We start from the raw sequence: 12293 nt of genomic DNA, 5'->3' as shown, positions 1-12293 counted from the left end.
AATTCTGCGCAATACTATGTAGATTTTGTGTAATACCTTGTAATATACCTGTAATGAACGGTAATACCCGTAATAATGCGTAATAATGCGTAATAACGCGTAATAATGAGTAATAACGTGTAATATTTTGAATATTTTTTTTTAAAATCTTCCAAAATAATCGGTATTTTGTTGTACGGTGAGTTTGTAATTCTGCGCAATACTATGTAGATTTTGTGTAATACCTTGTAATATACCTGTAATGAACGGTAATACCCGTAATAATGCGTAATAACGCGTAATAATGCGTAATAACGTGTAATATTTTGAATATTTTTTTTTTAAATCTTCCAAAATAATCGGTATTTTGTTGTACGGTGAGTTTGTAATTCTGCGCAATACTATGTAGTTTTTGTGTAATACCTTGTAATATACCTGTAATGAACGGTAATACCCGTAATAATGCGTAATAACGCGTAATAATGCGTAATAACGTGTAATATTTTGAATATTTTTTTTTTAAATCTTCCAAAATAATCGGTATTTTGTTGTACGGTGAGTTTGTAATTCTGCGCAATACTATGTAGTATTTGTGTAATACCTTGTAATATCCCTGTAATGAACTGTAATACTCGTAATAACGTGTAATAAGCATACAAAAGGTTCTGTTATACAGCTTTAAAACCAGAAAATTCCCTGTCGTTCTTATATTATTAATATTAATTACATTACTTTTAATTGTAAGTAATTTTTTATATTCTTTATATGATTTTTATTTTTAATTATATAAATTGTAACCCATGCCACAATAAGAAAAGTTTAGGTTAAAACAAATTCTTTAAATCTAAATTGACAAATAGTGTAAACAACATAAATCATAGCCAGCAAAAATTTTTAAAACTCTCCGATAAAAGTTCAATTTGATAAACGCGTTTCTTATATTATTTCTTTTTATCAAATACACTTAGGGAAAATTGCAATTCTCTTTTTAACGTTCTCGATACCTATATACATATAATATATAATATATTTTTCTCAAGTATTTCAACGTGAGTAATCCCAAAAAAAAAAAATTTTCAATTGATCGAATTGAAAATTCCATATACATGTATAAAAAGAAAATTCAAGTGAAAGAGAATCAAACAAACAAAAAAAAAGTCAAATTCTCAACAGAACAAGTTCGTTGAGTGGAAAATCGATCAAATGTGTCGCACTAGAGAGAGAAAAAGGGGGTGTTTTGTGACAATGACCGGCGCGATAAGTAGGTGCCACGTTTACCGATCACGCTCGGGGGAAAACAAACCCGAAATGAATGACGGAAGTGTGAAAAACCCGAAGAGGTCGTGAACCTTATATATAGAAACTCCCTGAAGCTTTTTTCCCGGGTTCCTTTTGTTAAAATTCTCTCTCTCTCTCTCTCAATCAGTACAAAAATTCTTTTCTCTCCCTCCGTGGAAAATATAAAAAAATTTCAAGCTCAAATATATATAGTAAACCTTTTTCAATTCGATATTCGGCTGTGTCCATCACTGTCATGAGAATTTACTGCCTTCGAACACATTGATTCCAAAATTACTTTTTCCCAACTTTATCCCTTATTCTCTCTCTCTCTCTCTCTCTCTCTCTCTCTTCTTCTTCTTCTTCTTTTTTCGCTAAGCGTATTTATTTTTATTTCCCGCAGTTTCGTTGGAGAGGAAAAAGATTTCATTTCTCTCTTCTTTAATTACACAAGAGAATCAAAAAATAAGAAACAGAAAAATTTTTATTGGAAAAATGTTTTTCGATATAAAGTGGAAAACATGGAAAATATAAAAATTATTCTTTATAATAGAGATTTCATTTAAATAAAAAAATTTATTTAAACAAAAGAAATATTTATTTATGCCAAATAAAATTTTTATTTACGCCAAATAAAATAAGTTAATAGGCTCTGAGATAAGTTTCACTGAAATAGCGAAAGTTTTCGCTATTCTAGAGAAATATATCGCTGGTTCAGATAAAAAATTTTTTCCATACAAAAAAATAGTGATGAATTAGTAAATTATTATTTATTTATACTATATACATAGTGTTTACATTTTCAAATCCCTTACATAATAAAATACAAATAAAGTAATAAAATTTTAATAGATGTATATTATAATTCAAATAAAAATAAAATAAAACGTAACATTTCTAAATGCTTTGAATGATAATCACACCTTTAAATTTGCTCTCTTGCCCTTCTTTCGAACTCACTTGTATACAAATACAAGCCCACAATTGGCCTTGATTTAAGGCATTGTGCTAAGAAACCCTTTCCTTCTCCTTGACTCAGCCAATCGTCATAGATAAATTAGTAAATAATTTAATTTTTTTTTTTGTAATTTTATAAACTTGAAAATATTTTTTTTTTCAATTTTTGCAGTTTTAACAGCTCCAGGATACGATGTAATGGTGAATAGATCTCCCGTTGTTGTTGGTAATAATGCAGTTCTTTCTTGTACGGCACGAGAAGATGTCAAGGAACATCTCACAGTTGCATCCTGGTATCGAGACGAAGCCATTCTTTTACCTGGGAACACCGATACTGGTAAGTTTATTTATTTTTTCATTTTTCACATAAAATTTTAATATAAAAAAAAAAAAATTACACACCCTCTCAATGAAAAATATTTCCCTTAAAAATTTATTTACTCTCTAAATCTGAATTAATAAAAATATAATTACTAATTTGAATTAGTGACTCACTTTTTGCTTTTGTATTAGTAAAATTTTACTAATTATTAGTAACTTTTACTAATAATTAGTAAAATTTAATTCTAAAGCAAAAAGTAAATCACTAATTTAAATTATTGAACATTTTTACTAATTCAGATTTAAAGAGTATTAAAAACAATTTGTTTAAATAATTGAAACATTTTTTTTTCATTTTTAACAAATACAAATTAATTTTTCACAAATTAGCCAAAAAAAAAGGTTTAAATTAATTAACAATACAATTTTTTTTCAAAATTGTTTACAATTTCTTTTTGCGCTATTTGTTCCTCTTTTTCGTTATTTCTGTTTAATTTGTAAGTTGACGAATTTTTTTTTTTCTATATTGTTTTTATTATCTTTTCATCCTTAAAAAAAAAAAAAAATATTTCTAGTTTACGAACAAATATGAAAAAATATTTTCACGTTGGAAAATTTGTTTCCCCACTGTTATTTAAATAATTATACATTCTGGTTGTGTAATTCCATTAAAATGTGTAAATTGCAACAAATTCACTCGTCCACACTGTGTGTTCACTTGTGCGTGAATCGTAAGCGTTTTATAAAACAATAAACACACACATATATATTGGATATTTGTCCAAAAATCATCAGGCATCGATAAAATATTCTATGTAATTAATTAAAATTATTTAAAATTTGATAACAAATTAAATCAAAATTGACAAAAAATTTTCTTTTCAAATTAATCGGCAAAAAATAAATATTGTGGTACAAAAATATTTTTGTCCTTTTCATAATTTTTGTTTATAATTGAATTTCCTTTTCGGATGTTTGAAAAGTTTTTGCACTTTTAGTTTTTTTTTTTTTTTTTTTTTGATATATTCTTTCACTAAAGTAACATTTTATGATGTATATATACTATAAGTGGAACGGAATATTTACATTTTTAAGAAGAAGCTTTTTACCATGGAACTTCTTAATCTAAATAACAAAGCCATACCTTAACCGAAATTTAAATATTAATTGATGCAAATTCCCTTCGTGGAGGTCATCAGTGAGACTTGAGAACGAATTATATGGAAAAGTTCATCTCACACTTTTCTCTCACTGGACTAATTACTTGAAAAAGTGTAACTGTCTTTATTTACGATTAAATAATCCTCTTCTTCTTCTCTGATAGTTTTTTTTTTTTTTTTTTTTTTTTGAAAATAATTATCATCGTTTTTTTAATACGAATTTTACAGGAAAATTTTTAGATATCCAATTTTTGATTTGGTAGAATATTTATTTTGTGCATTTAATTTACATAATATGACTTTTTAATTAAGGGAATTTTAATTTAATAAAATTTTAATTTAGTAGAATTAAATTTTCATTTTAGGAATTTTTTTTTAAAATGCCGAATTTTTATTTGTCCGAAATTACAAATGACTGAACAAAAAATCGACAGAAATATTTTGGTGCAATATTTGAAAGTTGACCAATTAGAAAACAATTAAGAAAATTGTGATTGGTTAAATTTTTAAAATTACTCCGGAATCTTTTTGACAATTGTTTGTTCGGTCATTTGTAATTTCGGACAAATGAAAATTCGGACAAATTAAAATTCGATGAATTGGATTTTCTGTCATTTAAAAATTCGAATCACATAAAATTTAATTGAATAATGAAAATTCTGTTAAATTAAAATTCGTTTCAATTAAAATTTCTTTAAACAAAAAATCAATTTAAAATTAAATTACTGTAAAATTAAAATTAAAATAAAAAATTTGGTAGCTAAAAATATTTTTTACATAAAAATTCGTAAAAAAAAGAAATTCTTGTCATTTGCTAATTCGAAAAATGAAAATTCGTCTAAAAAATAATTATTTCTAATAAAATACTTGAAAATAAAAATTTTAATAAATGCATTTTTTGGGGGGGGGGGTAATTATGCACTCCATTATGAAGTGTTTTGCAAAAAAAAAAAAAAAAAAATATTTGCTATGAGAAAAAATGTAATTAACAATTGGATAAACGAGGAATGCATTTCATATAAAAAATAGAAAAAATTTAATGAGGCATTGTATAATATGTATGTATTATAATTGAGAGAGAATATTGTGGTCGTTTTGATGAGTTTACTCTCTCTCTCTCTCACTCTCTCAGCGTAATCTACGCTCTACGAGAATGAATCTCTGGGCAATCAGCGGGAAGCGAGAGATTGTGCACATATATATATATATATATAGTCAAGTAGAGCGATGCATATACAATAATATATGACGCGAGATGTGACGATGTGTTTTAGTTAAGATCTAAATTTTAGTACCTGCCACATGCAATTCGTTAGTATAAAATAATATCCCAAGACGCCTCTCTCTCTCTCTCTCTCACTCTCCTTCTCGATTATCGCTTTACATTTATTTTGATTTGAAATTCCATTTTCCACAACACAAAATACTTTTTTTTAATAAAAAAGTTTTCATCAAAAAAGTATAGAAAAAGAAAATTAATTAACTCTTTCATCTTGTAAATTAAATTTTATTTCGATTTGTAAATTGGGTCAAACTATTAAAAAGAAAAAATTAATTCTATTTTCTCAATATTTTTATAAATTAATTACTAAAAATATAATATTTAATTATATTATATTAATTATGAAAAAAATATTTTCACATGATAATTAGTTTACGTCTAGATTTTTTTTTCTTCTTCATTGACTTATTTTTTTATTTTATTTTATTTTCTATCCTCTCTATCATATATATATATATATATATATATATATATAAGGATACAATTCTTAAATCGAGAATATTGTGCAATTTATCATGTCATGTATATATATCTCATATCGAAGTAAATGTCAAAACGTCAACTTTCACGTACAATTCAACGAAATTGCTCATCCCTTTTATAATCCAAAGGGGGGTTAACACTTCTTTTCATTTTACTGACGTGAGACTATTTTTTTCCCTCTCTATCTCTCTCTCTTTTGACATTAATATTTTCCAATACATAAAATTTCATTTTTATTATCTCTTTTTGATTTTACGTAAAAAATATCAGCTAACAATTTTTTACGATGATTTTTATAAATTTATTATTATTATTATTATTATTATTATTATTATTATTATTATTATTATTATTATTATTATTATTATTATTATTATTATTATTATTATTATTATTATTATTATTATTATTATTATTATTATTATTACTATTATTATTATCATTATTATTATTATTATTACTATTACTATTGTTATTATTGTTATTATTATTAATATTTTTTATTAGTAGTAGTAGGAGTAGTAGTAGTGTTAATTAGTATTAATATTATTATTTTTATTATTATTATTAAATTGTTATAATTTATAATAAAAAAAAAATGACAATGTCAAATTTTGCATTTAAAGATTAAATATTCCAAGAGGTGAAATTTGAGAAAAATCAATATAATCAATGACTCTCTTTTATAGTTAATTAAAATGTTGAATGCTGCGCTTTATTTAATTTCCGGCTTCTTTACAAATAGAGATCAGTTTCGTTTTCAATTTGTTGAGAGTAAAGTATAAAACTTGGCATCAGGGTTTCTTCATTAAGTTTCTCAATTTTAATCCAATATTATTATTATTATTATTTTTTTTTTATTTATTATTTATTCATTATTTATTTTATCAACAATTAGATTATTTTAATAAACTATAAAAACAATTATCATCTCCTAAAATTCGATATTATTATTATTTTATTTGCAAACAATTTTAAAAATTATTTTAAACACCAAAAAAAAGGTATTTTTTATTTTTTAAAAACAATTAATTACAAAATAAATAGAAATTAATTTTTTTTTCTATATATATATAAAACGGAAAGAAACGAATTCGTGGCAAACTAATTTTTACGCATGTTAAAATGAGCCAATAACGGGGCGCATGATTATTTCATAAAAGTCATTAGTTAAAATTTTCATTTTAAAGAATTTTATTAAATATAATTATTTTTTAGACGAATTTTTATTTTTCCAAATTAACATTTGATAGAATTAATTTTTTCAACAAATTTTTACTTAACATAATTCTTATATATCGAAATTTTATTTGGCAGAATTTTTATTTGTCCGAAATTGCAAATGGCCGAACAAACAATCGACAGAAAGATTTTGGCGCGATTTTTAAAATCAACCAATCAAAAATTATCCATAAAATTGTGATTGGTTGATTTTAAAAATTCGCGCCAAAATCTTTCTGTCGATTGTTTGTTCGGACATTTGCAATTTCGGACAAATAAAAATTCGGCGTTTTAAGAATTCTGCCAAATAAAATTTCGGTGCCTAAGAATTCTGTTAATTAAAAATTCTTTAAAAAAGAAATTCTAACAAAATGTTAATTTGAAAAATGAAAATTCGTGTAAAAAATAATTATATATGTAATGAAATTGTTGAAAATGAAAATTCTCACTAAAAATTTTTATGGGATAATCATCCCCCCCCCCCAGTAACGAGAAATATTTGCCAAATCAAAAAAAAAAAAATGATAACAAAATGTTTAATAGCAAAAAAAGTTTAGAAGCAAAAAAATTTTTTTCCCTCTGTATTATATCAAAGAAGTGTATTTTGCTGTGACTGCAAACAAAAATTTGCTGCCACAGTAAACTTTTTTCTATGCGTTTGTATAAATTAAAAAATAGAAAATAAAAATTGATTTTTACCTTTTTTTTGGGAAATTAAAAACAACTAAGAATAAATTCCCCGCAATAAGAATGTAAATGAGATATGTGAAAAAAAACTTATATTTTCCTCTATTTTTCCACTTGGGATATTATTTTCATTTTTTTCAATATATATAGATATATATATATATATATAAAGAGACGCGGTCAAAAGCGTTGCAGTTGCATTCTCAAATTCTCCTACATATTGCTTTGGAAAAAATAATAAAAAAAAAAAATAAATAAATAAAATAAAAAAATAGGTTCTGTGTGACATGCACTTTTATCGAAGATACATATATGAATATCGCGGTGATATCTACGTGCCGCATTTCTATCCTTTCGTGCGTTTTAATATCGAGAATGGGGAAAACAAATATGGGCATATGGAAATTCGGTACATGCGGGAATAGTCAGACTCGGCATTGCTATACTTTTCTTCTTCCACCTCTTTTTATTTCATATATATATATATATAAAAAAAAATACACAACACGGAAGAGATAGTAATATAACGCTTCTCCTCTGCCATGTAGAACTATTCCGATTCTATGGTAAATAGTTCCTCTTTTCTATATTTTATTCCGATCCCTACAAAACGTATTTTATATTCCCCACTGTTGCCTCTAAGTCGAATCTCAAATCTAAATATCCTCGCAAACTGACAAAAAATGTCTTTATAAAGTAAACAAAAAATTTTTTTTTCATGAAAAAAATGAAATTAAAAAAATTTTTTTTTTTACTGATTCAATTGTAAATTTATTTATTTTTATTTTATTTATTACACTGAAAGAAAGAAAAATTTTATTTTTTTCAAATAATCTACTTGACTATTATTAAATAAATATTTAGCAAATAATTTTTGAAACCAAATAATTTTTATTTGAATCAAGGTGGAATTTACTCAGGTAGTTTCCTGTAATACTTATGTAATAATGTGTAATACCGTGTAATAATGCGTTATTACAGTGCTGTAATAACGCAAAAAACTCTGTAATATCTCTGTAATAATGTGTAATACTCTGTAATAACGTGTAATACTTAGTAATAAGAGTAATATGAGGTGTAATACCGGTAGTCAAGTGTACACGTTTTTAACTAGTAAATTCCCCCTCGCTTTTTTCATTTCAAACCAATAAAATGTTTTCTTAAAAATAAATTTTTATAAACTTTTAATTTGATTTTTCGTCTGACTATTGATGAAATTTTCTACTTATTTTATTGTTTGAAAATAATAAGTAATAAAATATAAAAGTTTTAAAATTAACTATGCGAAACGAATACGATTTTTTTTAAAAAAAATTTTGAATCCGATTAAATTTTACAATTTCATTCTACAGATGAACGGGTTTTTAAATATCGAAATTTCCCAAGCAATTATTATTCACAGTTAAAATGAAATTTTAACTTCAAAAGCTCTTTTGAGCAAAAATTTTTGTAAGTTTTTCAATTTAAATCACAACCAATTTACAAATAAATTATTCAATTTATTTTCTATGAATACATTCAATGGAAATATATTTCATTTTATTTTAAATTCGCATGTATATTTTATTAACATTTTATATCGATATTAATTAAATTTTATTATTATTAATTTACTAAATTTTAATATATTAAATATAATTTTCCATTAATTTTATAATAAAAGCAAAATATGATAATAATTTTAATATTAAATTTCAATAAAAGTTATGAAAATTAAATTTAATAAAATAAAATTAAAATTTTTTTTTGCAAAAATGATATAATTCTTAATTAGAAAATGAATATAATATATAAAACGCGAATTAAAAAGCGGATTAGACATTCTTCATCATAGAATGGAAATTTAAAGGATTAATAATTTAATCTTCATAAAAGAAATCTTCTTGAAATTGGTCTGATTAAAATTTTACAGTTTCTCTCATCTCGAATTGCAATGGAATTTATTTCAAACCGACACTTTCTTTTTTTTCTCTCTCTTTCTTTCTCTCTCTCTCTCTCTCTCTCTTTGTCATCTCTTTACATTCAACGTTGGAGCTCAAAAAGAATCGATGATTTGAAAGATAATATTTTTTCTATGTTCTCTGGCAATTTTTTTTTAAACTCTCTCTCTATGTTGAGTGCAAGAAGTGAACTTGAAAAACGAGAAAAAAAAATCATCATTGAGTTAGTTTTACTCTCTCGTCATGAAAACGTCGCTATTGATTCAAATTTTTCAAATGTTTATGTTACACTACAAAAAAGGAAGGAAAATAATCTTTTGTATTTAAAAAAAAAAAAAATACAGTTTTTCTCATTTTCCAAATGGGATATTTTTTTTTATTTTATAATTAAAAGGTTAATTTTTTATTTTTTAATTATGGAAAAAAAATTTTTTGATAAGGAACTTTAAACTATTCGAAACTATTAGGCGGGAAATATAATAATTATAATATTAATTACCTAAAACAAAAATAACGCTTTTTACTCTCTAAATCTGAATTAGTAAAAATATTTACTAATTTCGAGGGGGAAGTTACTAGTTAAAAACGTGTACACTTGACTACCGGTAATACACCTCATATTACCCTTATTACCAAGTATTACACGTTATTACAGAGTATTTACACATTATTACAGAGATATTACAGAGTTTTTTGCGTTATTACAGCACTGTAATAACGCATTATTACACGGTATTACACGTTATTACACGTTATTACACAAGTATTACAGGAAGAGTGTACACTTGACTACCTGAGTAAATTCCCCCTCGGAAAAAAGTAAAATAATACCTTAATGTAAAAAGAAATTTTTCTTTTTATCAAAGTATATAAGTTTCACATTATGCGCAATATAAATAAAATTTTCCTTCTTTCAATAATAAAATTGGTTGGTGTATATTTTTCACTATTGGCACAATTTTTTAAAATATATATACATATAAAAATATTCTGTCGTAGTAAATTCAAAAAAAAAAAAAAAAAAAAAATCCACAATATTTTACATATTGAAAGCGCGAAACGAGAAAGTAGTTTTTCAAGTCAAAAAGCACACACGATTCCTAAGGGGTTTTTCTCTGCATAAATGTTGTGAGAACATATAAATATATATATAGAGAATAAAAAAAGCCTTAGGACAAAAAATTTTTTTTTTTTAATAATTTTTAATCTTAATAAAAAAAATAATTTAAAATTTTCGACAAATTGATAATTTAAATAATAATGATAATATTTAAATTAAATATAACCTATAATTTTTTACTTCAAAGGTCCCTTTCTTCAGAGAGCGTCACAATAATAATAAATTTAATATTTAACTAAATATCTAATTTTTTTTGCAAGTAATTTAAAAATTTATTTTTTTAGTTTAAAGAAAAGTTGTATGAGAGAACTTTTTCTTGAAGAAGCCATTAACGATGGAAGAGATGTAAGCTTTTCAAAGTGGTGATAAGTGCGCATCATACTGTCGACAACATTTGATGTCGACATCGAAACGACATTGACATAAAGCTTCGATATACACATTAATGTGTACCAAAAGTCATAATTGTATATATATATATATATAGATTAGAGAGAGAGAGAGAGAGAGAGAGAGAGAGAGAGAGAGAGAGAGAGAGAGAAGCTCTAGAGAATAATGAAAGCTGCAAAGATAAACATCTCCACAATATAATCCTCTAAAGCAGCCACTCGGCAAATAAACCAAGAATTACAAACTTATTTGCTCCTATTATTTCAGTCAATTTTCTCCTCTATAATTTCGCTGAATCATGAATTTAGTATTTTACTACGTACCATATAAATGAAGTAAATTATATATATATATATATATAATATATCGTTCAAATATTAAATTTATATACTTGAATGATAATTAATGGAAAATAAATATAATTTTCGCCTCTTATCAAGTGGAAAAGAAATATTTCTATTTTGAATCATATGTCTGACTATTGAGGTATTTGTTCTACTTGTAAAATAGTTTCTGGAACAAAAAAGATTGTTTTTACTTGAAATTCATTTTGAATTCAACGCTTTTATACTTTATTAGGGGGCCGTTTAAATCCATGGCAACGGTTACTTTGGCAACTATTACTATGGTAATTGTTACTATGGTAATTGTTACTATGGCAACTGTTACTATGGCAACTGTTACTATGGTAACTGTTACTATGGTAACTGTTACTATGGTAACTGTTACTATGGTAACTGTTACTATGGCAACAGATCGTTACTATGGCATTAGTTACCGTGGCATTAATTACTGCGGCATTAGTTACTGTGGCATTAGTTCCTGTGGCATTAATTACTGCGGCATTAGTTACTGTGGCATTAGTTATATTGTGGCATTAGTTACTGTGGCATTAGTTCCTGTGGCATTAGTTCCTGTGGCATTAGCTACTGCGGCATTAGTTACTATGGCATTAGTTACCGTGGCATTAGTTACTATGACAACGGTTACTATGGTAACTGTTACTATGGTAATTGTTACTATGGTAATTGTTACTATGGTAATTGTTACTATGGTAATTGTTACTGTGGCAACTGTTACTATGGCAACTGTTACTATGGTAACTGTTACTATGGTAATTGTTACTATGGTAATTGTTACTATGGTAATTGTTACTATGGTAATTGTTACTGTGGCAACTGTTACTATGGCAACTGTTACTATGGTAACTGTTACTATGGCAACAGATCGTTACTATGGCATTAGTTACTGTGGCATTAGTTACTGTGGCATTAATTACTGCGGCATTAGTTACTATGGCAACGGTTACTATAGTAACTGTTATTATGGTAATTGTTACTATGGTAATTGTTACTGTGGTATCTGTTACTATGGCATTAGTTACTCTGGCATTAGTTACTATGGCAACAGATCGTTACTATGGCATTAGTTACCATGGCATTAGTTACTATGACAGTAGTTACTGTGGCATTAGT

At 25.3% G+C, this 12293-nt stretch overlaps 1 protein-coding gene across 10 annotated transcripts in view; it reads left to right on the top strand.

The window, feature by feature from the left end:
- LOC127280107 (cell adhesion molecule Dscam2) overlaps positions 1-12293 on the top strand; it is a 159613-nt gene that overhangs the window by 120632 nt on the left and 26688 nt on the right. For all 10 annotated transcript variants that reach the window (XR_007842785.1, XM_051302913.1, XM_051302914.1 and 7 more), the window contains one exon: positions 2387-2551. Coding sequence is in view for 9 of the 10 variants with exons in the window: in XM_051302913.1 (XP_051158870.1) it covers positions 2387-2551 (165 nt within the window). In the remaining variant the exon portion in view is untranslated. The remainder of the gene's footprint in view (positions 1-2386; positions 2552-12293) is intronic.

Source organism: Leptopilina boulardi, unplaced genomic scaffold (genome assembly GCF_019393585.1).
Source record: "Leptopilina boulardi isolate dan_hultmark-lab unplaced genomic scaffold, ZJU_Lbou_2.1 LbouV2_229, whole genome shotgun sequence".
Taxonomy (NCBI): domain Eukaryota; kingdom Metazoa; phylum Arthropoda; class Insecta; order Hymenoptera; family Figitidae; genus Leptopilina; species Leptopilina boulardi.
Note: the sequence above shows the minus strand (reverse complement) of the source record. Positions and strands in the feature narration are given on the sequence as shown.